Source organism: Colius striatus, chromosome 1 (assembly GCF_028858725.1).
Source record: "Colius striatus isolate bColStr4 chromosome 1, bColStr4.1.hap1, whole genome shotgun sequence".
NCBI lineage: Eukaryota > Metazoa > Chordata > Aves > Coliiformes > Coliidae > Colius > Colius striatus.
Genome location: NC_084759.1, coordinates 143,453,986 through 143,475,271, shown reverse-complemented (window position 1 = coordinate 143,475,271; position 21,286 = coordinate 143,453,986). Strand labels below are relative to the sequence as shown.

Here is a 21,286-nt window from a genome sequence, read left to right as displayed (position 1 = left end):
GTTTGATAGTGTTATGTATAATGAACTCTTAGTCTCTAAAATAATCAAGCTTTAACAGGAGTACCTAGTATATTGGCAGTCTGAATAGTAAAATTCCAAAGTGGTCAATATGCCTTGATGTTGGTTCATTGGCTTAAAAGGTCCTAAAACAAACTAGATATTTCAACTCCATTTATATTTGGTTCCCTGGACATAGACATATAGCAAAAACTGTTTGTATGTAAGTGGTGTTGAAGTTAAATTTCAGAAACATTGTTAGCCCAAATTAGTCACTCAACTTATCAATACTATGTAAAACTAACCTACATGTTGCTTGAACCACTGTTAAGTGATCTTAGTGTGAGTAGGTTTTGATTTGAGCTGGATTTAACAGGCTACTAAACCCAGAATCTTCTGCCACTAGCTTGTAATGAATTCCAGAAACATCGAACTAGACTAGAAATAAAACTTGATTTAAAACCATGATAAGGATATCCAAGTCCTTGCACTTTTATAAAAAGCACCTTTTTTATAGAAGCATAAAATTAGAAATACTTCAGTTTCTTAATACTCTTTTCTGTATGTTCTGTGTTGCACTTAAAATAGTCTAGTTTTAAACACTTAAGTTCCAGCAAAATAGCAAATGAATAGGAGGTAACTGCACTTCTAGTTACTTCTTTCTGGCATATGTCAGTATATGCAGGAGCTAGACAATAACTTCCATAGAATGGAGGGTCTCAGTGTTTCAATCCTGGATTCAAGCCCTAATATCGTATATGTAACCCTGAATGCTTGGTCTTCTAGTTGAAATAAGAGTGCTACCTGCATAGTACATGGTATAAGCTGAGAAGAGAGTTGAAGACTTTAACAAATTGTAAAAGCACACAGAAGATAAGATTTTATCTTTTCAACCACAAGTGAAATACTGCAGTCTCTTCTGCTTTCATGGTCATGATGCTGGTTTTGCTTGTTTGTTTAATGTACAGGTCTAACTAGTGTAGTTAGTGGGCAATCTTAATAGCTGCCAGACTTGGCCTGTTTAGATGACTTGAAGGTGAAAAGCTTCTGTTTTAAATTTGCAGATATACAGAACCAGTTTGGTAGTGTACTTGTGTCTTAATAGACTGTAGTGAGGAGGAAGAGAGTAATAGAAGCACTAATGAGTTTGACACATAACAGATTTACCATGACAGCAAGTGTTTAAGCCTGCTTGTAAGGGATAATAAAGTGATAGGTAGGAAGATTCAAATTCCTAGTAACTTAATCTGTAATTTGCTGAGTTTTAACTTATTCAACTATACCTTTTGTCCTGCACTTGGATACTTCATAGATTAGTTTGTTTATCTGAAACTATAATGCAATATGAACTTGCATAGTAAATTGTTAAAGGTAGCACTTGTGCATCACAAATTGTAATTGAGAATAATACAAAGATGCACTCTCCTAGCTCTAGGATAAAGTAAAACTTCTCACAGCTCAACAACTAACTATTGTGTGGGGCCACATAGATCATAGAACGGTAGGGGTTGGAAGGGACCTTTAGAGATCATCTAGTCCAACCCCCCTGCAGAAGCAGGTTCACCTAGGTCAGGTCGCATTGGAACATGTCCAGGCAGGTCCTGAAGACCTCTAAGGGTGGAGACTACACAACCCCTCTGGGCAGCCTGTGCCAGGGCTCCCTCACCCTCACAGTGAAATATTTTTTTCTTATATTTAAATGGAACTTAGAAGTTAAGTCCTCCAGGGTTGCTCATGTGCTGCATGTACATGAACTACACTTTGTGAAGCTTGCTGAACACTGCAAGCTTCTTACCTGTGCATGCCACAGGAATTTCTGCAAATGCTAGTGATTTTCAGATAACTTGATGAAATGAAGGTGTGGTTTTTTGGGCTTACTGTTATAAAACTGTACAAAGAGCTTTTCATCAACTTGGTTTGAGTTTAGTGTGGCAAGTGTCATGGTACATAACCTTTCTGCCCTATAGTCTTCTAATGACTTAATACAAATACTCACCTACACTGCTATACATTATAATGAAGTAGTAACCTCCTATTAGAACAACAAATGTTTATACTGTAGGAAAGTAAAGCTTTTCATGTGTTCTTATGTGTGTCAACATTTAGTCTAGTTCAAATAATGCAACTATTGAATGTCTTAATATTTGCCTCCCTCTAGCTGTGTAGAGAAATATCAAAGCAGCAAAACTTTACAGAATCACTATAAATTGCAGTTTAAAGTACTTAAAAAGCCTACTTCTTCCTCAGGCTGCTTTCAAAAGACATTTTAGACTATCTAGAGAGTTTAATATTGTCACTCTGTAAATAACAGGGCTTCTTTTATTTAAGGAGCCTGCTCATTATTTTTCTGATACTGTAAATTTAGCTATTCCCTGACAAAGCATTTTCTTCGTTCAAAGTGAAGTGAGAACCAGTGGGGATGAACTGTTAAGGGACCATCTGAAGTGAGGTGTAATAAGACCCTGCAGAAGTCTTTCTTTATCTACAAAGTTAATCTCCCAGGGGAAGCACAGGTGTATTTTTTTTCTTGCCAAACTTGGATAAGTTTACTGTAGTACTTTTTGCAGGAGCTGATGCATTGAGTGTCTGGCTCATTAATGTAAGCATTTTGGCCTAATCCTGAGTGACCTGCTTGTAACTCAAATGCAGTTTCTTCAGGATGTCTGGAAATGCAATCCTAGTAAGATCTGTACCGAGTTGTGTGGCCTCTACTGGGAGGAAGTGTGTTTTTAAACCTTGAGTGATGCAGCTTTGACTTTTTTTAAAAAATTTATTCTGGCCTTCAACTTAAATGTGTGGGTTTCCTTAGATGGTGGTACCTAGTTTTGTACTAAATGTAGGCAACTTATTGTCTTCTGTACTTTTCACTAAAACAGAATGAATTCTGTGGTTTAATTAGTAGTGGCAACAGTAGGGTAATGGGTTTTTTTTAAAATTAAATGTCAAAGCTTGATTCAGGAAATATCAAAAACAGCACAGAATTGCTTGGCCCACGTCTGACACTTATAGGTTGCACTGGGTCTATGTTGGATAAGGCAGCTTACCTTATTTCTAATATTGAATTTAATACTGTTTCTCCCTATTAGGTGCCTAAACCTGTACATCAGCCAGCTGCAGAATTTTGCTCTACTTCAACTCTTCCAAAAGATCCAATATTGAGAAGGGAAAAACTTCAGGATCTGATGACTCAGATGCAAGGGACTTACAACTTCATGCAAGTATGTTTTACTGTTGTAGCACAAAGCTCTAATTTCCCCTGGGTTGGGGAAAACAGTGCTGACAGTGCATGTTTACACTGAATGAGTGAATCTAGCTCTAATTATCTAACAGCAGCTTGTCAAATGAGTGTTTAATTTGTGTCTAGACTCTGACATTTTTCTTCTCCCAACTGATTATCCTTTTTTTTCAAAAGGAGTCCATTCTGGATTTTGATAAAGCTTCACCAAGTGCCATTGGTTCATCCCAACCACCTTCAGTTACTCCAAGTAGTCCCATAGGTATGTAATACAATAAATGTAAACTGTATGTCAGACTTTCCAAACACTAACAAGGTTTACTTGGACTTTAGATCAGTAGGCCTGGTGAAGACAGCTTGTCTAACTATAAAGAATGCCACTGTCATTAAAAGAAAGGCAGCTCAAGTTATCTACTTACTTGTTGCTGGAAGTTACTAAAGTTGGTCCATCTGCCTAGGAATGGAATGCTTCTTCAGTTGCTGACTGGAATGTGCAAGTGAACCCAGCTGCAGAATTGACATGCTGTATCTGTGTGCCAAACTTGTCTAGATGTAATATATACAGACATAAACTGTGAATGAGCTAGGAATAAAGAGCAGTTATCTAGCAACACCTAAAGTGGAACTGTCTACAATGGGCCATGTTAAACTGTTTGAATGACTCTCGGGCTGTAAAACACAATTTACTCAAATATTTAATTGCTTTCTTAATCTGGAAAGTGGACCTCTCTTTTGTGGCAGAAATATTTTCATCATTGAATACCTGTCTTTTACAAAAAAAGGAAACTGAAGATTTCAGTTGGGTGTAGTTTACTGATGCTAAGTCTAAATATTTGTAGTGCACACTAAAATAACATGCAGCTTCACACACTGAATATTTTCAAAAAGTACTGCATACAAACTGTGTGGAACATCCAAATTCAAAAGTAAATGTTGCTTAACACGTTCTTTTGCAGCTTCAAAAGAACAGAAACTGCCAAGTCAGAGTGATTTTCTTCAACAACCCCTTCAAGTAAGTTGAAGTTAGGAGCACCCTAGAGAGGCAGAACTTTGGCTAAGGAATGATATAAAGGTTATTTCCTAAAATAATTAGTATTTATTATTTAGAATTAATAACTAGAGTAATCAAACTTAGTACTTGAATTGTTTTTACTGTTGGTTCTGTACCAAGTTTTATGTAACTTAGTAGCTTGCAAGTCTAAGATTACTCAAATGCTGATGGAATTGACTGCACTTCTGCTGGAAGAGTAGGAAGTGTTTGAAGCTTCTTGAAGTAAAAAGGATGTTGGAGACAGCTGAAATAGTTTGAATACTTAACATATAGATTCAAGTCATAGCTAATAGTTGTGTGTAAAAATGTGCTGCTTGTTTCCTAGATGGTGCATGTCATCTTTGAGATCCTCACTTATGCCAAAGATACAGTCTCTCAAGCCTTGGCAGCCATAGTTGAGTGAACCTGAAATTCACTCACTGTGCTTGCATGTCTTACTCTTTTGGGTTTTAAATAGGTTTCCTTGCTACTAACAAGAATTCAAAAGAAACAGCTTTTACCTTATTCTGAGGTTTACTTGGAAATACCTAGAGTCTGAGTTTGTGTAAAATCAAACATTTAAGATCATCTTTCAAAAAGTTGTCTTTGCTTTCTCTTCTTGGAAGGCTGCTGCTCCATCTGTGACACTGCATGGTTCAAATACTTCCCTAGCATCTGCGGAGCAGACTCTTTCTGGCTCTGAAACTGAAGACTTGGTGACACCACAGGTAATATACCCTGGGGTTGGTTGACTGGGATTCAAAGATCTTTGTGATAACCCTAACAAAGCTGTAGTGAGACTTCTCCTGAACAACTCTTGAGGAACACACAGTGACAGAATGCAAGTATCAGCAGTAGTATAGCCTATGTTTTGAAATACTTAAAAGATGTTTGGAAAAATCTTCCTAATACTGCATGCAGGAAAAGTGAACTGTTGGCCCTTTGAAATGGGAAAGGTGTAGGATGAAAAATGAGGGCTAGAAAGTCTGGTGCTTGTGCAAATATGTGAAAGTAGCATACGTATTTGCTTTGGTTAGTGTAGAATACTCTAGTGACAACCAACATTGAGGATACACAGAAGTCTGACGATATCCACCCTAATGTATGTAAGAAGACTGAGATGTATTATCTCAAGCACTAATGAAGAAATACTGGGAATCTGACTTCCTGATGGTCAGTCAAGACCTCAAACCTTGCTTTCTTTATGTACAGTTACTTTTTCAACTAGCATCCAAATATTGTTTAGAGCTGAAAATAGTGTTTCAGTTGATGCGGAATTAAATCTCTTGCTAAGTGTGTTGCTGTGTTCAGAAACACAGCTGGCTCTTTCCTGTTGGACTCTGTAAGTGTAGATTATAATGGGTATGCTTTTGAAGTGTTTTTTGCTGACATACATGCTACGAGCATACTGTGCATGTAGTTGTTCCTTAATATACTATACAGTTGAATATAACAGTCTTGACAGAGATACTAGTCATGCTGCTTCTTGAATTGGCAATTTTGTCATGGTTCTTGACACCCCTCACTTCTGCAGTGTAATAAGACCTACTGTGCTGACAAGGATTAAATAATTTTGTTGTACAATATGCATTCAGAAGACTTGTGCTGTGCTATAATGTAAAACATCCAATTTAGTAGAATGTTCTGAGGTTGTTCTGCAAACTTACTGTTTGGAATTAGGATTGCTTGTGCCTAGCATATTTCCGGCCCCTTAGGATTCAAGTGTGGTGTCCTCATTTGCCAGTCTTGCTGCTTGTAGGAAGCAGCAGATAAGCTGTTTAGTGCCAACACAACCAGGGAACACACTCCATGGTGATGGTGCATTCTCCTGGTACTCAAGCACATGCCAGAGATACACCTGTGATAGTCCTGTTCTTGCCATGTATACTGGTAGCCTTTAGGCCTAGGCTGTGTATCTAACTATAAGCAATTCTTAAACATGGCATTACAAGTGTGAGCTAATTATAGAACATAAAGATTTTGTGAAAGCAAATAAAGATCTTGTTTGACAGAGCTTACTGGAAGCTTTACATCAAACATATCTTTCCATTTAAATCAACAAAACAGCTGTGTGTTTCAGACCTCACTGTAAATAACTGCTTGAAGTGATCTGTAGTTCTTAATTATCTGACTTTGCAGGGTAATTGTACAACTTATTTTTAAGAAATGTAATTGAAATCTGAATCTTTAAACTGTGAACTCTGTGCTTTCTTCAATGCTGCTTGTAATAGCAGGTGTGTGTATGGCTACTTCTAGGCATCAGCATCGCTTTCTCAAGAGACTGAGAAGTATGCTTCCCAGCCACTGTACCAGACAAGTTCACATGTTTCTGAGCCACTGATACCTAAAAAGATTGAAATTGCCCAGGTAAGCTATCACAAATAGAGGTAAGGTAAACATAGTAGCAGCTAAAATGTATTCAAAGCCTTACATTCTTTTTTACTTCTGATTCTTAAAAAGATTATTATTGCAAATCAACACTTCATTTTTGCTCTCTGCACAGTGGGACTTAATGCTGGTTAATAGCTTGTCTGGACAATTTAGCATTTGAATCTGAAATGTATTTGATTAAGTTGAGAGGAGGGGAAAAATTCAACTCCCCTAAACTTCCTGAGTTCCTCTGGAAAAGATTTGCTTTTTGTCAGCCAGAGAATCATCTTCCAATAAGTGGAACAAAAGGCATTCTATGTTCCATTAGTTGTGGGGGAAAAAATACCTAATGTGTCTTTATTGTGAAATTATTACAATGAGTGGTATGTATAGTAGCTCATAGGCACATTTCACTTAATCAGCAGAGACTGCAATAGAAGTACTGTTTGCTGAGGATGCACAGCAAGATTTGGAATTGTAAGCAAAAGCTATTTTGTAGCTCTACTATGTCCAAATGTCATCCTGTAGAAACTGCTGACTTCTGCCAGCCTAGGCTTTAGAACAAATTAACTGCTTCTGTTACTGCCTGATAAGTATCAAGTGACCTTTCATTACATTTGTTCTTTCCTCAGGCAACCATTCCCCTCCCAAGTGAGCCACAACCACCATTGCCTGCTTCAAGCACCTCCATGTCTCCAGTACCACCAGCGCAAAGCTTTCAGTCCCCTCCAGCAAGCAGCAGTTCTGTCACAATAAAAGCAGCTCCCTTTCAGGCTATGCAGACTGTAAGTACATGACTTTAGGCCACAAAAGAAAGTAAACAATAATGCTGGTAACTTGGTCCTAATACTAGGGAACTGGCTTCTCTTGATATAGAACTTGACAGATCCTTTTGTTTTAATGTTAAAACCCTAGCATAGAGCTATGCTTCTCCAAAGACTTCAGATGTTAAAACAGGTCATGTAATTCTGGTTTTGCCTGTCATAGTCCTAAAATCTAATACTGGGATATCTTAGCCTCAAGGAACTGAGAGGGATAAGTCAGGCCTGGAATCAACATTTTTCTTCTTTACCCCAAGGTAAAGTTGACTGTACTTAAGCTGTTCTTATGCATAACTTCAATGCAGAGGATAAAGGAAATCCTGAAGTATATAACTGTTAGAACTAATAGCTTTCTTCAGCTTGAACCTCTCTTGCTGCTTTGCAAACTTTGCTTTAGAGGTGTAAGACTCAGTTTCCTGGAATCATGGCAAATGTGTCCCTGAGACTTGTGTGGCTCATTATCCCATCTCTTGAATAAGTAGTCGATACAGATGTCTTGGGAATAGCCCATGCAGACTGAGTGGTGTTTCTTGCAAACAAATGCTATTTTTTTTTTCAGGTCATACATCATTACTAATGTTCTCTAACAGTACTTGCATTGTTACTGTCTGCTGATATGCAGTGCAAGCTTAGAGGGACCTCCATTTAGCTGTCAATGTTCCCTTCCCTGTACATCATTTTATATACTCCTGTGATACTGTTCTCAGAATGCAGTAGAAGTATTAATTTAATGTTCTTGCTCAAAAGCAAGCTTAAAATATGATCAGTGAGGTTCTTCAAAGGCATTCTCTACAACAAATGTATCAGTGCAGTTCCACAACTTGCTGGGCAATCTGTATCTTGCAGTAATGAGACGTAGTAGGATTTGGTGGAAGAAGCTGCCTTTCAAAGCACAGGAATTAAGAACTGAAACATCTGACATTCTAGCTAGTCACTACCATGACTTTCTCCATGTTTTCTGTATTTGTAGAAGAGTTTGAGTAGAACCTTCCTCAGAGGTACAGAATTTTGACATACACTACAAAGCAAGTGGTGGTAGGGAGGCAGTTCTTTCTGAGCCAGATGTATTTAAATTATGCTAAGTGCCTAGATGATGTTTTATGAAAGTGGAAAATAGCAGCATGCTAGGATCAAGGAATCCAGTGTCTTTCTGGAGACCTAGTGTATAAGATCAGCATCTGTCATATAAATCTACAGTCTTGGTCAAAGTCTTTCTGACTTCTGAATTCTGATTTCTGGTTACTGAATGTAATGTCTATGTCCAGAGTACTCTTGACTGTAATAGTACCACTGAAAGTTCACTTGAATTCAAGGCTGTGGTTTTCAGAGATGTTAAATGTTCAAGATTTCTCTTGGGGGTTTTTGGGTCAACCTGATAAACATGTCACTCCATTGCTAGGATGCTAATTCCTCTTGTAGTGGCAGCAGTCTAACTTTGTGCTGCAGAGTTTTTGTCTTAGTTTTGCATTGCTGCCAGGAAGACATCAGATCTCAGCTAGAAGTCAGATGGTTCTTTGCCAAATAGTGGTAGTACAGTGACAGTAATGGAAGCATTTGATTACATGTCCCCAGATGTTTGGACATCCTATTGCTACCATTGCATTTTTGGAAGCTTAAAGGCAGATCCTACCTGTAGCCTTAGTTCTTTATTAGAATTCGACCTGCAACCCTCACTGTAGGGAAAAATAGACCACTTGCTAAAAATCCAGGATGTGGGATCTTCAGATTTCTTTTAGAAAGAGGATTGCTTTGGATCACTCTTCATCACTTCATCTGGTTAAGTAAAAACCCACATGAACTTGTTTTCCTAATAATGGTTTAAATTTTATACTCATACTTTCAGTATCATCATGAGGGCTTTCTAGCTGACTCCCTCTTAGAAGCAGAACTTGGTTTCTTTGACCCTGGAAATAGTGCTTTCTTCCTATTTTAGTTTTAAAGGTTTCTGCAAATGGCAAGAATTGTCAAGCTGTGAAGCTCTTTGTTGCATCTAACTAGTTCTACACTGCTCTATCTTCAGACAGTTTATAGTCTTGGAAAAGGGTTAGTTTCACCTAGACAAGTGCTGACAGCTCTTTATGTGAAATGTAGATCGTTTTACTCAAAATAGGCTTCTTTGCTATTTGATCTTGGTATTTATTGTCACGTTTGACAGCATCAGTTCTGTTAACTTGGGGTTATTTGCTATAAAGCAATAGTTGCTGGAGTGACTGAACTCTGATTAGATTTAACAAACAGTAATGTCTGTGCACTGCCCTACAGCTCAGGCTATAACTTTAAAATTTGAATTGCAAGACTGGTACTTAGGTTACATGTTTACTCTCAGGGAACTTAATTAGGAGGAAAATTGCTGTTTAATTTACTAAAGAGGGAGGGGTAAAGGCTGTCTAATGTGGTATGAGTAGATAGTGGTGTTGTATCATGTTCCAAGACATATATGAAGACTCACATTCTTCCCAAATATGAATATCTCATCTCAATACAGACTGTCCTAGCTTCAGGACAAAAGCTGGTAGCCAGTGAGTTTAATGGTGGATTTCCTGTAGTAGGAAAATAGGCTTTTGTATGGTAATTGTTCTGTTGATCAAATATGTAGCTATGGTCAATCAGGCTTTGTTTCTTATTAGCCAGGAGTAAATTCGATCAGATTACTGAGAGGGACAAGGATGGGTTGAAGTGCAATGCTCTTGATTATTTCTGAGATGGTTGGTGTTCTAGGAAGCAATCTCTGCATATGGATTTAAATTACAACATAACAATATGGTGGCATTAGGCAGAGACTTTAACTGCTACTATTAAACATGTGTCTTGAAATGTGTTTTAGGTATTTAAAGTGAATGCACCACTGCCTCCACGTAAAGACCAGGAAACTAAAGAGGATTCTTCATATTCAGCAGGATATAACCAGAGTTTCTCTACAGCAAGTACACAGACTCCTCCTCAATGCCAACTGCAGTCTTCTCATGTTGCAGAACAAACCTGTCTTTCACAAGAATCTCTGTCTTCAGGTGAGAACAATAGTCTTTAAAGTCAGGTTATAGTCATACTTTAATTTAACATATGCTGGGAGTTCTCAGTTAAATTCCTGAACAGTGTTATGCAACATGTGCTAACATCAGGATTACATCAGACTCACAGAATCTTAAGGGTTGGAAGGGACCCTGAAAGATCATCTAGTCCACCTCCCTGCCAGAGCAGGTTCACCTAGAGTAGGTCACACAGGAACTCATCCAGGTGGATTTTGAATGTCTCCAGAGAAGGAGACTCCACAACCCATATGGGCAGCCTGTTCCAGTGCCTCATCACCCTCACAGTGAAGAAATTCTTCCTTGTATTTCTTTGGAACTTCTGGTGTTCCAGCTTGTAACCATTGGCCCTTGTCCTATCATTGGACATCATTAAGAGCCTGACTTAATTCCAAAAGTGCTAGCAGGATGAAAGGCTAGTTTCTAGTATTGAACTAGTTTCTCTACTAGTTGCCTGGGCAGTGTCACTTTTATGCCTGAATTTCCCAGTAGGTGGGAGTCAATTACAGTATGCAGTGATACTTGTCAGGCAAAAGATGGTTTGCCTGGAACAGAAGCAATGAGGAAATACTTTTGTTTGGATCTTTGGTAACAGATGCAAGTGTTGTCTAGCACAGGGAGTTGCTGTATGCTAAGCTACATAGGAGAGTTTGGGTAAATTTTCTGTCTGACCTGAGGAGTACTGAACTTCTGATAAGTGGGATCTTGAGCTGCCTTATTCAACACAACTGACTTGATTTTAAATCTACTTGGTGAATGTATGTAGCTGGTACTAAATTTGAAATGAAACTAGCCCTTAAATATATCTGGAACAGATTCCAGGATAAAAAGCCAGTAACTAGGGATTTCTAAGACTATCTAATCAAGTGACTCAAGGTCACTGAAAACTACTGTTTTTTTTCTACCTGAGGAACCTTCATAGGAGTTATACTGGAGATAAACATACTGTGTGAGGTCAGTGAAATACAAAGATTAAGAGTTCTAAAGAACAATATAAGCATAGCAGTCAAGAAAGCATGTTTAGCTTCAATGCTCCTTCTCATTACTGAGACTACAGGTAATCAGCCTTTACCCGGTTCTGTGATGGGATATGAGTTTTTCGATTTATATTGTGCAGTGGCTCTGCACAGACTTTAGAAAGGGGTTTAGAGTGTCACTTTGGATCAGTTCTAAAGTTCTTTAGGTTGATAAAAAGCATGGTCCTGAGAACAGAGTAATGGTTGCAAGATCTCTATAGTAAACCACTTAACCACCCTGTGAGAGAAAGCATTTTTTAATAGTTGTTGCTCGGGGTTGAACTACATAATAACATCTGCTAGGAATGTCTGAAGAGACTGAGCTCAAATATCTAGCTTTCCACAGTTGTCTTATTGCTATTTAGATAAGATTGAATTGGTCTCCTTAAGTCAACACTGAGGTGACCTAGTTTCAGATGGACAACTGAAGTCTTGATAGTAGAACAATGGTGGTTCAAGCAAATGTTCTTAATCAGGTGTTACTTGATTTTATTTTAGCTTGGTTTCTTCCTTGATGCTGCTAGCAAGCATGTTCTGATCTGTGCAGCTCAATCTTGTTAAATGCATTAAAGGCCTACACAGCCTTTAATGACAGCCTGGTCTGTCTGCAGTACAGTTTAACAAGCATAACACCCTACAGAACAAAGGGGAGGTTCTCCACTTATTTAAAGTACTGAAGGGGCAGAACAGGATATTCAGAGCAGTTTAATCAGTCTGGCAACTTCCTAATGCTGCCCTTGCTTCTAGATGTGGTAACTTAGTTTCATCTGTGCCTTTTGTTTTAAGCAGTGAATTATCAACCTGATGGAGCTGTTCCTGTTAGCAATGGTAGCCTTACCTTCTATCCAGCACAGACTAATGTTATTCCCAGACCCTCGCAGCCTTACCTTAACAGTCGTGGGTCTGTCAGAGGATCTGCTAGAGGTGGAAGGTCACTGGCTAATTCATATCGTTCCCCTGGTGGGTACAAAGGTATGTCTGGATTTACTACTACATTAAATGTGATGTAGTTACACTAGAAAATTAATTAAGAAAACATGGTATTAAAATTTAAGTTCTATTTGTGAAACTTCTTAAAACAAGACTTTGAGCAATGTGCAGAGAATGAAGTCTTCTGTTGTAGAATTAAAGCAAGTTCATTGTGACTCTTGTAGTACCTGTACTTTGGGTGTCAGGCAGAGCAATTTCATAGCATTTTGAATTATGAAAGTGGAAACTTTTAGTATTAAGATCAATTGTATAGACCTTTCAATTTCATTTACCATTCTAAACTTTTTACCCCCTTTATTATTTCTCTTGGCATTTCTTTCTAATATTATAGCCAGGTATTATCTCTTCAGATGTCACTTGCAGATTTTGCCCAAAGCAAGATACTCCTGGCATAGCACAACTGGATTTAGTATTACCAGCAGAAAGTGGCCTGGGAGAGAGATTCCCAGCAGTGGATTAATAACAAACCAAAGAGTTTTAAGGGAAGGGTTGTTTGGTCTCTGCAAATCAGTTGCTATTCTGCTGCTAGCTGAAGAAAAGCCACAAAGTTTCGGGTGACTTTAAGCAGACACTAAAGTTGTGGCTGGTAACAGGCAATTGTTAATGTCTGATATTGATACTTTGGAAGACAGAACATGATGCATCTGGAGTAGGTAGTTCTGAGTACCTAATGAAATGCCTGCTTTATAGGAGTAGAGAGACTGCTCCAAATTCAGAATTAAATAGATGTGTAACTATGTAACTTGATATGACTAGAGGAGCTTCCTTTTGGTAGTTATCGTGTGTATTGTAGACTTGTACTGTAAACCCAATGAATGATATTGAATAATCCACTTGATTTGAACAGGTTTTGATGCTTACAGAGGCTCAGCTTCACTAACTAATGGTAACTATGGTCAGCTGCAGTTCCCTGGTAGAGATTATGCTGGAATGCCCTATTCTCAGAGGGTGAGTATTGATCTTGTTTCCAGGAGCCTTTTGAGTGCTGTACAAGAGCTAAAGCTTCTAGTACTGTAGCTTTTAATTATCTTAACTGCTGGATTATTCCTTACAAGCTAGAGGTTAGTTTTGTTTCCTAGACAAAACTCATTTTTTGGAACAGCAGACGGCACCTTAAATAGAAGTCAGTTCAGACAGGTAATGTCTCTGTATGACAGGCTCATTTTAGTCTGAAGGAAATGACTGAAATGCAAACAGATAGCAAATAAGATGTGATACAGAGTTTCTTTCTCTGTGGATTTTAAAGCTGGTACTCAATGCCTCTGTAGGATAACTAATGCCTAAATGAACTAATTGAGAATGTGGTTAGGGAAAAATTGCGTAATACAATGTGTGGGAAAGGTTGCTGGTAGGAGGAGGGTCTTCAGGTTCAAATTTAAATGTGTTGTTCTGTACAGACTCATGGATTTCTAACAGACCTGTTATTTAAGATATTGCTCAATGAACTGAACTGAGGGTATAGCTCAGAAGTGAACTTTCTAGAATTGGCATTGAAATAGCTTTTCAATTTGCCAGCTATTGTAAAAGTTTTTCCATAAATAAGGCTCTTTATATACATCTTAATTCTAAACTCCATCCTTGTCTATTCTAGAGTTTAACTATGTAGATAAAAAATCAGAATGGTTGAGAAATGACCTCTAGAGATCAGGTAGTCCACCCCCACCACTAAAGCAGGTCCACCTTGATCAGATTGCATAGGAACACATCCAGGCAGGTTTTGAAAACCTCCAGAGAAGACTCCACACCCTCCCTGGGCAGCCTGTGCCAGTGCTCCCTCATTCTCACAGAAAAGTAGTTTTTCCTTATGTTCAAGTGGAACTTCCTGTGTTCCAGCTTGTTACCCCTTGTCCTGTCATTGAGCACCAGATGAGGCCTCACCAGGGCAGAGTAGAGGGGGAAGAGAATTTCCCTCAACCTACTGGCCACAGTCTTGATGCATCCCATGATGCCACTGGCCTTCTTGGCTATGAGGGTACATTGCTGACTCATGTTTAGTTGCTCCCCACCAGAACTCCCAGCTCTCTCTGCAGAGCTGCTCTCCAGCAGGTCAATCCCCAGCCTGTACTGGTGCATGGAGTTGTTCATTCCCAGATGCAGGACTCTGCACTTGTCCTTGTTGAACCTCAGAGGTTCCTCTCTGCCCAACTCTCAAGCTGGTTGAGATCCCACTGAATGGCAGCACAGCCTTCTGGGGAATCAGCCAGTCCTCCCATCAGGACCCATGGATTTATGGGTGTACAGCTTGTAGTAGATCTGTAATCCAGTTCTTCTCAACCAAGGAAAGGCCTTCCTTTCTCCAATCTTTCTCTGTATCTTTGAGAGACTGGGCTTCCCAACAGCCAGCCTTAGCAGTAAAGACTGAAGCACAGAAGGCATTCAGTACCTCTGCCTTCTCTGCATCCTCTGTCACCAGGACACTCTCTTCATTGAGCAGTGGACTCACATTCTCCTAGCATTCCTTTTGTTGTAATACTGGAAAGTACTTTGTTAGCTCTACTTTTTTCAGATTAATTTCTAGCCATTTTCAAAATACTTCTGTTTTTAGGATGTTAACTACCAGCAGTGCTATAAACGAGGTGGGATAACTAGTGGTCCTCGAGCAAATTCAAGAGGTAAGGCTAACTTCATGTTCCCAGGGGTACATATATGGACTTGGATGTAACAGATAAAGTGGAGTGTTACTGTGAATAGTGAAGAAAAATAGTGTACTCTCACTGATCAAACAGATCAAGCTTGGTATAAACTAACCAGACTAGATGAAAGCTTAATACTGTTATAAGCATTACATAATAAGCAGCACATCTAATGTCACTGTTCTCAGTTTGGTGTCTTCACATGTCAAAGTTCTAACACAATGGTACCTTACTGAACTTTTTTCACAAACTGTCTAGGAAAATACACACAGGGTGATTCTCGAGTTGCATTTAGCTGCTTCTCTTTATCACATGGTCTCCCTTGATTCTGGGTAAACTATCAAGTCCTAGAAACTTTGTATGGAAACTTTGAAAAATTGTTTGGGAATACAGCTTTATTCTGTACTTTCATGCTGGTGTACAAAATCTAAAGAAATACTTAAGACTGGCTTTTTCAATCCAGCATGAATAGCATATAATTTCAGAAGCTGTAAACAAGACTTAATTCTACAGTATGTGCTGGAAAAAACTCAACTTAACAGTGCTATAGCTGAAAAGTGAGATGAATAGTAACTCTAGATAACTACATTGAAGAATAAAGAGAGATTATGATGTATCATGGGAACTTTTAGGATGAAGCAGGTCTCAATCTGAGGAGGGACTCAGAATGTACGGCAGAAGGGAGTTAAAAGGACTATGTGGCAAGCTGACAGATTTCTCAGATCTGTTAATGTTTCATTCTAGACCTTTTTAACTTGGGTATTTGAAAAGATAAACAGCTTCATTTTGGGGAGTGGAGTGCAAAAAGCTTACAAACAATTCTAGTTCTTCAGACTGAAAATATTCTCGCATCATAAGTTGATGTGACCGAAGGATGCAACTCCAGAAGAACAATATTGAGAAACTGAAGTGCAAATTCAGTTCTTGAAGGTGACTGAATGACTACTTGGATTTTGATCATTTTATCAATTTCTTCAGAAATTATATTTTTCTCCACATGCTTTTTAGTGCTGAGATAGGTACATGGCAAATAATGCAGCTAAAACTATTGCAAGCTTACTACCCTCTCCTACTTACAAGTATGAAAAATAATTGTTTGCACTTGGATCATGGCCCATCTTGCTTGAATGCAAGTGTGCTGAATGTAAGCCACCTTCAATATTTTGTTCTCACTGGGGTCCTTTGACAACTTGCTGTATCTGAAAGATCTGTTGCAAAGCCCGTACACTTACTGCTTAAGATTATGCCCTGCATGTTCTGTTAAAATTGCTTCCTTATCATTGCTAATGCTCTTTAACAGCAGGATGGAGTGATTCCTCTCAGGTGAGCAGTCCAGAACGAGACAATGAGACCTTTAACAGTGGGGACTCTGGGCAGGGAGACTCCCGCAGCATCACCCCTGTTGATATGCCAGTGACAAGCCAAGCTGCCACCATACTACCAGTGCATGTCTACCCCCTCCCGCAGCAGATGAGAGTGGCCTTCTCTGCTGCTAGAACATCTAACCTGGCCCCTGGAACTCTGGACCAGCCAATTGTGTTTGATCTGTTGCTGAACAACCTTGGAGAAACTTTTGATATCCAGCTTGGTAGATTCAACTGTCCGGTGAACGGTACATACGTCTTCATCTTCCACATGCTGAAACTGGCTGTAAATGTTCCCCTGTATGTGAATCTCATGAAGAATGAAGAGGTCCTAGTGTCAGCATATGCAAACGATGGCGCTCCTGACCATGAAACAGCCAGTAATCATGCAGTCCTGCAGCTGTTCCAGGGGGATCAGATCTGGTTGCGTCTGCATCGTGGAGCCATCTATGGAAGTAGCTGGAAATACTCCACCTTTTCGGGCTACCTCCTTTATCAGGACTAAATACCAGTGCAATGTTTACAAAAGAGTTGCTCCAAACACCTTGGTGGAGGGGGGTGGGATGAGCTTTGCACTTCTAACTTGGTAGAAAATACGTGGTTCCATTACTGGGAGGAAATTATGGTCCTGTTGCGCAAGGTGAAATCATGGAGTTGGGGTACTGAATCAGCACTAATTTGGCACTTTATCAGTTGTGATGTAGCCTTGCTAGTAAAGCTGTGAATGTATATTGTTTGCACTTACCCTAAACTGTATTAATGTCCAGCTTACTACACTATTGATTGCCTCAAGTATGGGCTATTCACAATGCCTTGTTGTGCCTCAATAAAACAAGTTAATATGCATTTTAGTATTGATCTTGCCAGTGGTCTTTATTCTTAAAATACATAAAACTGAGCTGATGTGGGGTGTATGTGGTTATTACACAGAACTGGTCTTTGAGTTTCAGTAATTCAGGATAAACTGTATAGTTTCAACAGGATTATTTGTGTGTCTAGTTCTTGCTTGGTGGCATTCTCAGGGGTGTTCCCTTGATCAGCGTGAATCCAAAGATTTAGTTATGTATCTGCTTCCTTTTTAACAGGGGTAAGAAATTAAAAGTGAAATGTTACTTCATTGAGACTACTTAAAATGCATATCCTGTCACATATTAAATCACCTGTCCTTCAGGAGTGCTGTAGTTGAAATTCTTAAATTTCAGAACAGTCACTGAAGGGCTGGCTGTGCGAAGGTAGCTAGTGCCAAAGCCTTGCCAGTATATGGAAGGATCAGCTAGAGCTATGCAAAGTAAAAGCAGCTCAGCTGTCTGCTTGCTTAGATAAAAATTAACCTAGACTGGAATAAACTTCAGAGGCAATATAAAGCTGTGGTTTCTTGGTAACTGGTTTCACAACTTCAAACTTTTAAACAGTTCTCCTCAGCCACGCTGGTGATGCCAGAAGAAGTTGTTTGGCATGACCTTGTAAAGTTACTGGCATAAAGATCTAGGTTTTATTCCAAGCTTTAGGTTTCTTATTCATATAGATGTTTTTGGCTTTTTTGAGAATGATCATACTTCAACTCTTGGATAAATCCCTTCAGCAAGTTCTGAGAGTAGTTCAGATAAGACAAAGCTTTAGGGAACGTAGTTTTTACCACTACAGACAAATGTAGAACTTTAACTATTGAGTCCTAAGCCTGTATTTTATAATTTTAAACATACTGCTTCTGACTTCAGCCAATGGAGGCTCATTTCTGGAACACTGAGAGGATAAGTGACAGGAGTTCAGTACTTTTTTTATTATACACAAGGAGAGTTAACAATATTAATTTGGCAATATAATAGCTAAGCCTAAGTGCTAGAATAACTTTCAGCTTGTGGTAGCTTTACAGCTGTGGACAAACAGACTTCAATACTTTTCTAAGTCCTGCAACAGTATGTGTTTTTTAGACATGCAGAGCATTGATGCAGTCACCCTTCTTCTAGCCTGTCTATATAGGAACTTCTTAAATGAATCCTGTTGTATGTACAGCAGGCTTTGTCACTGAGCATGCAGTTTATCCAACTTGGTTTTATTATATGTATTTTGTATTATGGATTTCATATGCTTTTAAGAACAGGTTACCAGTACTTCTAAGCATTGCTAATCACCTAAGCCTCTGGCAACCTCACATGTGCTTACTGTGAATACATGAAGCACATGTTGCTGTGTTATGCTCCAGTCCCCTCTGGACAAATGCTTGGTAGACCCATGTTACTATTTGTTTCAAACTAATCTTATTTTTTACTATCAGAACTGGAAAAGCTTTTGTGTAGCTCTAGCTTGCATATATTTAAGATGAGATAAACATCTCATTCAGAGCTGGTTGTCTGTGTATATAAGATGGGTTTCTAAAAAGTTCATAGTTAGAGGACACAGTCCCTGACAGAAGTATACAGGTATGAAACATGAAATCTAATCCATTATTCCTTGATAAACTCAGCTACAGATCATAATATAGACTTTAAAAAAACTTCACATCAGCCTAGATTGGAATAATCTCTACTAGCTTCATTAAAATAAATACAGTGGAAAAAAGAAAATACAACAACACTGGCAATTCCACTACACTATTCTCATAGAATAACTGAAACTGTGATCAATTTTATCATATAGGTTTCTCACATAGAAACTTCTTATCTAGAACTACCGGTTTTTACCATGTTTCAAGTCATAGCTGTGACCTCTGTTAAAAAAGGGCTGTTAAGTACAATTAACAGATACTATGAAAATTTTCACATTGGATGTGACTCAGAAGGCTAGTACTGAATCTTAAATTCTAAGGCTATATTTAAAAAAAAACAAAACTCCCAAAACACAAAAGACCAAGTAAAGCACCTTTTTTTGGTCAAACTCCGCTATTGCTTTTTTGATCAAAATACCTAAAGACATGACTACATATGATTTCCTGTAATGATAAACACTAGGATTAATACTTGTTTTAGAAAGCTGATCAAACTACTTCAGGCTATTTCAGGTGCATTATTTACTGAGACAGTAGTTCTAGTCTACCTCTGTGTCCAGACTAAAGACCAAGATTCATACCCTCAAGCAAAGCATTTAATAGTTGAGTTTCACAACTTGAAAATATGAGGTAACACTGGTTCTGACTTCATATAAATACTGTTTGCCACTACCTTTTCCTCCATAGTTATTAAATGAATTGACTTGAATTGTTTCACTATGTAATATGCCTTAATTATATAATAATCAGGTCTAAATAATACAAAGGGGCATCATAATTTTGCTTTCTCTTGCTGTCTTTGCTATGTAAATTGGATACCATGTAAATTCTCTCTAGTTTAGTTACTCTGTGCAACCTGGTGAACTGGTGAGCAAGGAACTAATGCTAGGTTTTGGAGTGAGGGAGCTTCCATGTTTATTTCTCTGAGTTCACTGAAAGAGTGAAACTACTCTAAAATGGGAATGTGTACAGGTTTTGGCTGTGATAAAGTGAATTGTCTACAGAGCAGCCGGTACAGAGCTACATTTTAGATGTGTGACCAAAACACTCCTGATTACACAGGAATGCTTTCATTCTTACTAAGCAGCATTTACACAGTGTCAAGGCCTTTTCTGTGTTTCTCATTCAGCTCCTCCAGGGAGTGGGTTGGGGATGCACAAGAAGATGGGAGGGGACATAGCTGGGACTGCTGACCCCAACTCACAAAAGGGACACCCCCCATCATCTCAGCAATACAAACTGGGAGATAGAGGGGCACTCATGTAACCCTTGTGTACTATGGAGCCTTGCTCTCCTGGAGTTGGCTGAACACCTGCCTGCCCATGGGAAGTAGAGGATGAATTTGTTCTTTTGCTTTGCGTGCGTGCACAGCTTTTGCTTTACATGTTGAGTAAACTCTTTATCTCCACCCATGAGTTTTCACACTTCTGATTCTCTACCCTGTACCCCTGGTGGGAAGAGAGAGAGCAGCTGCATGGTGCTGAGCTGCCTGCTCACAAGGTTCAACCACAACAAAGGCTTTCTGAAAGTTTTCAGAATACTAATGGACTTGTGACTTTGTGTTTTCTCCAGGTTATGGAAGTGAAAGGAGATTATGAATGATCTACCAGAACTGACTGCTAATGTCCGACTTCCTACAACTAAGGAAATGTCCATCCTGTGGGTTAGAGTGGTGGCGCAGGGAATGGTGCTCTGCTGTACTGCTTCACTTTGTGTACCTTTTCCTCCCACACTGCTTTAAGTTACCTACAACTGCACCTATGAAAGAGTCAGTGGGGGAGATGGCTTTGGAATTTTAACTCTGATCACAGTCTTGCATCTGGAGGCCTGGCATACATTTATCTGCAGATCATCCTTGCTAGCTCTTTACCAAACCTATACAACCAATGTCTTGAGAAAAATAAGTTTGAGAGTCTTGTGGAGGGCATGAAAAGTCTGTTGTGCATTCTAATTGGAAATGTACTGTACCATAACCACGTTAAGCTACCTCTAGCTATGCATTTGTTCATAAGTCTCTGATCAATTCAATTTTGTGTCTTGTCTCTCAGCCATAAAAAATTCTGTTAATGAAAAAGTTGATACATTTGTACCTGCTGACTGAATGTTTCCAGGTGGTGGTGTACTTGGAAAAAATAAATACACTGCGAAGTACTAATTTGCCTGGAGAGTACTAGTTCGTGCAGCTTTTGAACTAGTCCAAATAAGTAAGGGCTGTGGTTGATACAGAACAAAGGCTTTATTACAAGTACTGATCCAATCACTTTGTCGTTAGTTTACTACAATGAAGTAAACTCTATATTGAAAGCAATTAATTACTTT

At 38.8% G+C, this 21,286-nt stretch overlaps 1 protein-coding gene across 10 annotated transcripts in view; it reads left to right on the top strand.

Moving 5' to 3' along the window:
* The window catches only part of CAPRIN2 (caprin family member 2), a 33,808-nt gene extending 16,821 nt beyond the window's left edge, over window positions 1-16,987 (top strand). For 2 of the 10 annotated variants that reach the window (XM_061988883.1, XM_061988878.1), the window contains 10 exons: window positions 3,084-3,215; window positions 3,410-3,494; window positions 4,189-4,244; window positions 4,889-4,990; window positions 7,265-7,417; window positions 10,278-10,461; window positions 12,282-12,467; window positions 13,333-13,433; window positions 15,031-15,097; window positions 16,419-16,987. In XM_061988883.1, the coding sequence (XP_061844867.1) occupies window positions 3,084-3,215; window positions 3,410-3,494; window positions 4,189-4,244; window positions 4,889-4,990; window positions 7,265-7,417; window positions 10,278-10,461; window positions 12,282-12,467; window positions 13,333-13,433; window positions 15,031-15,097; window positions 16,419-16,987 (1,635 nt within the window). The remainder of the gene's footprint in view (window positions 1-3,083; window positions 3,216-3,409; window positions 3,495-4,188; window positions 4,245-4,888; window positions 4,991-7,264; window positions 7,418-10,277; window positions 10,462-12,281; window positions 12,468-13,332; window positions 13,434-15,030; window positions 15,098-16,418) is intronic. The other 8 variants (XM_061988884.1, XM_061988881.1, XM_061988888.1 and 5 more) reach the window with 8 other exon arrangements.
* The last annotated feature ends 4,299 nt before the right edge of the window (window positions 16,988-21,286 follow it).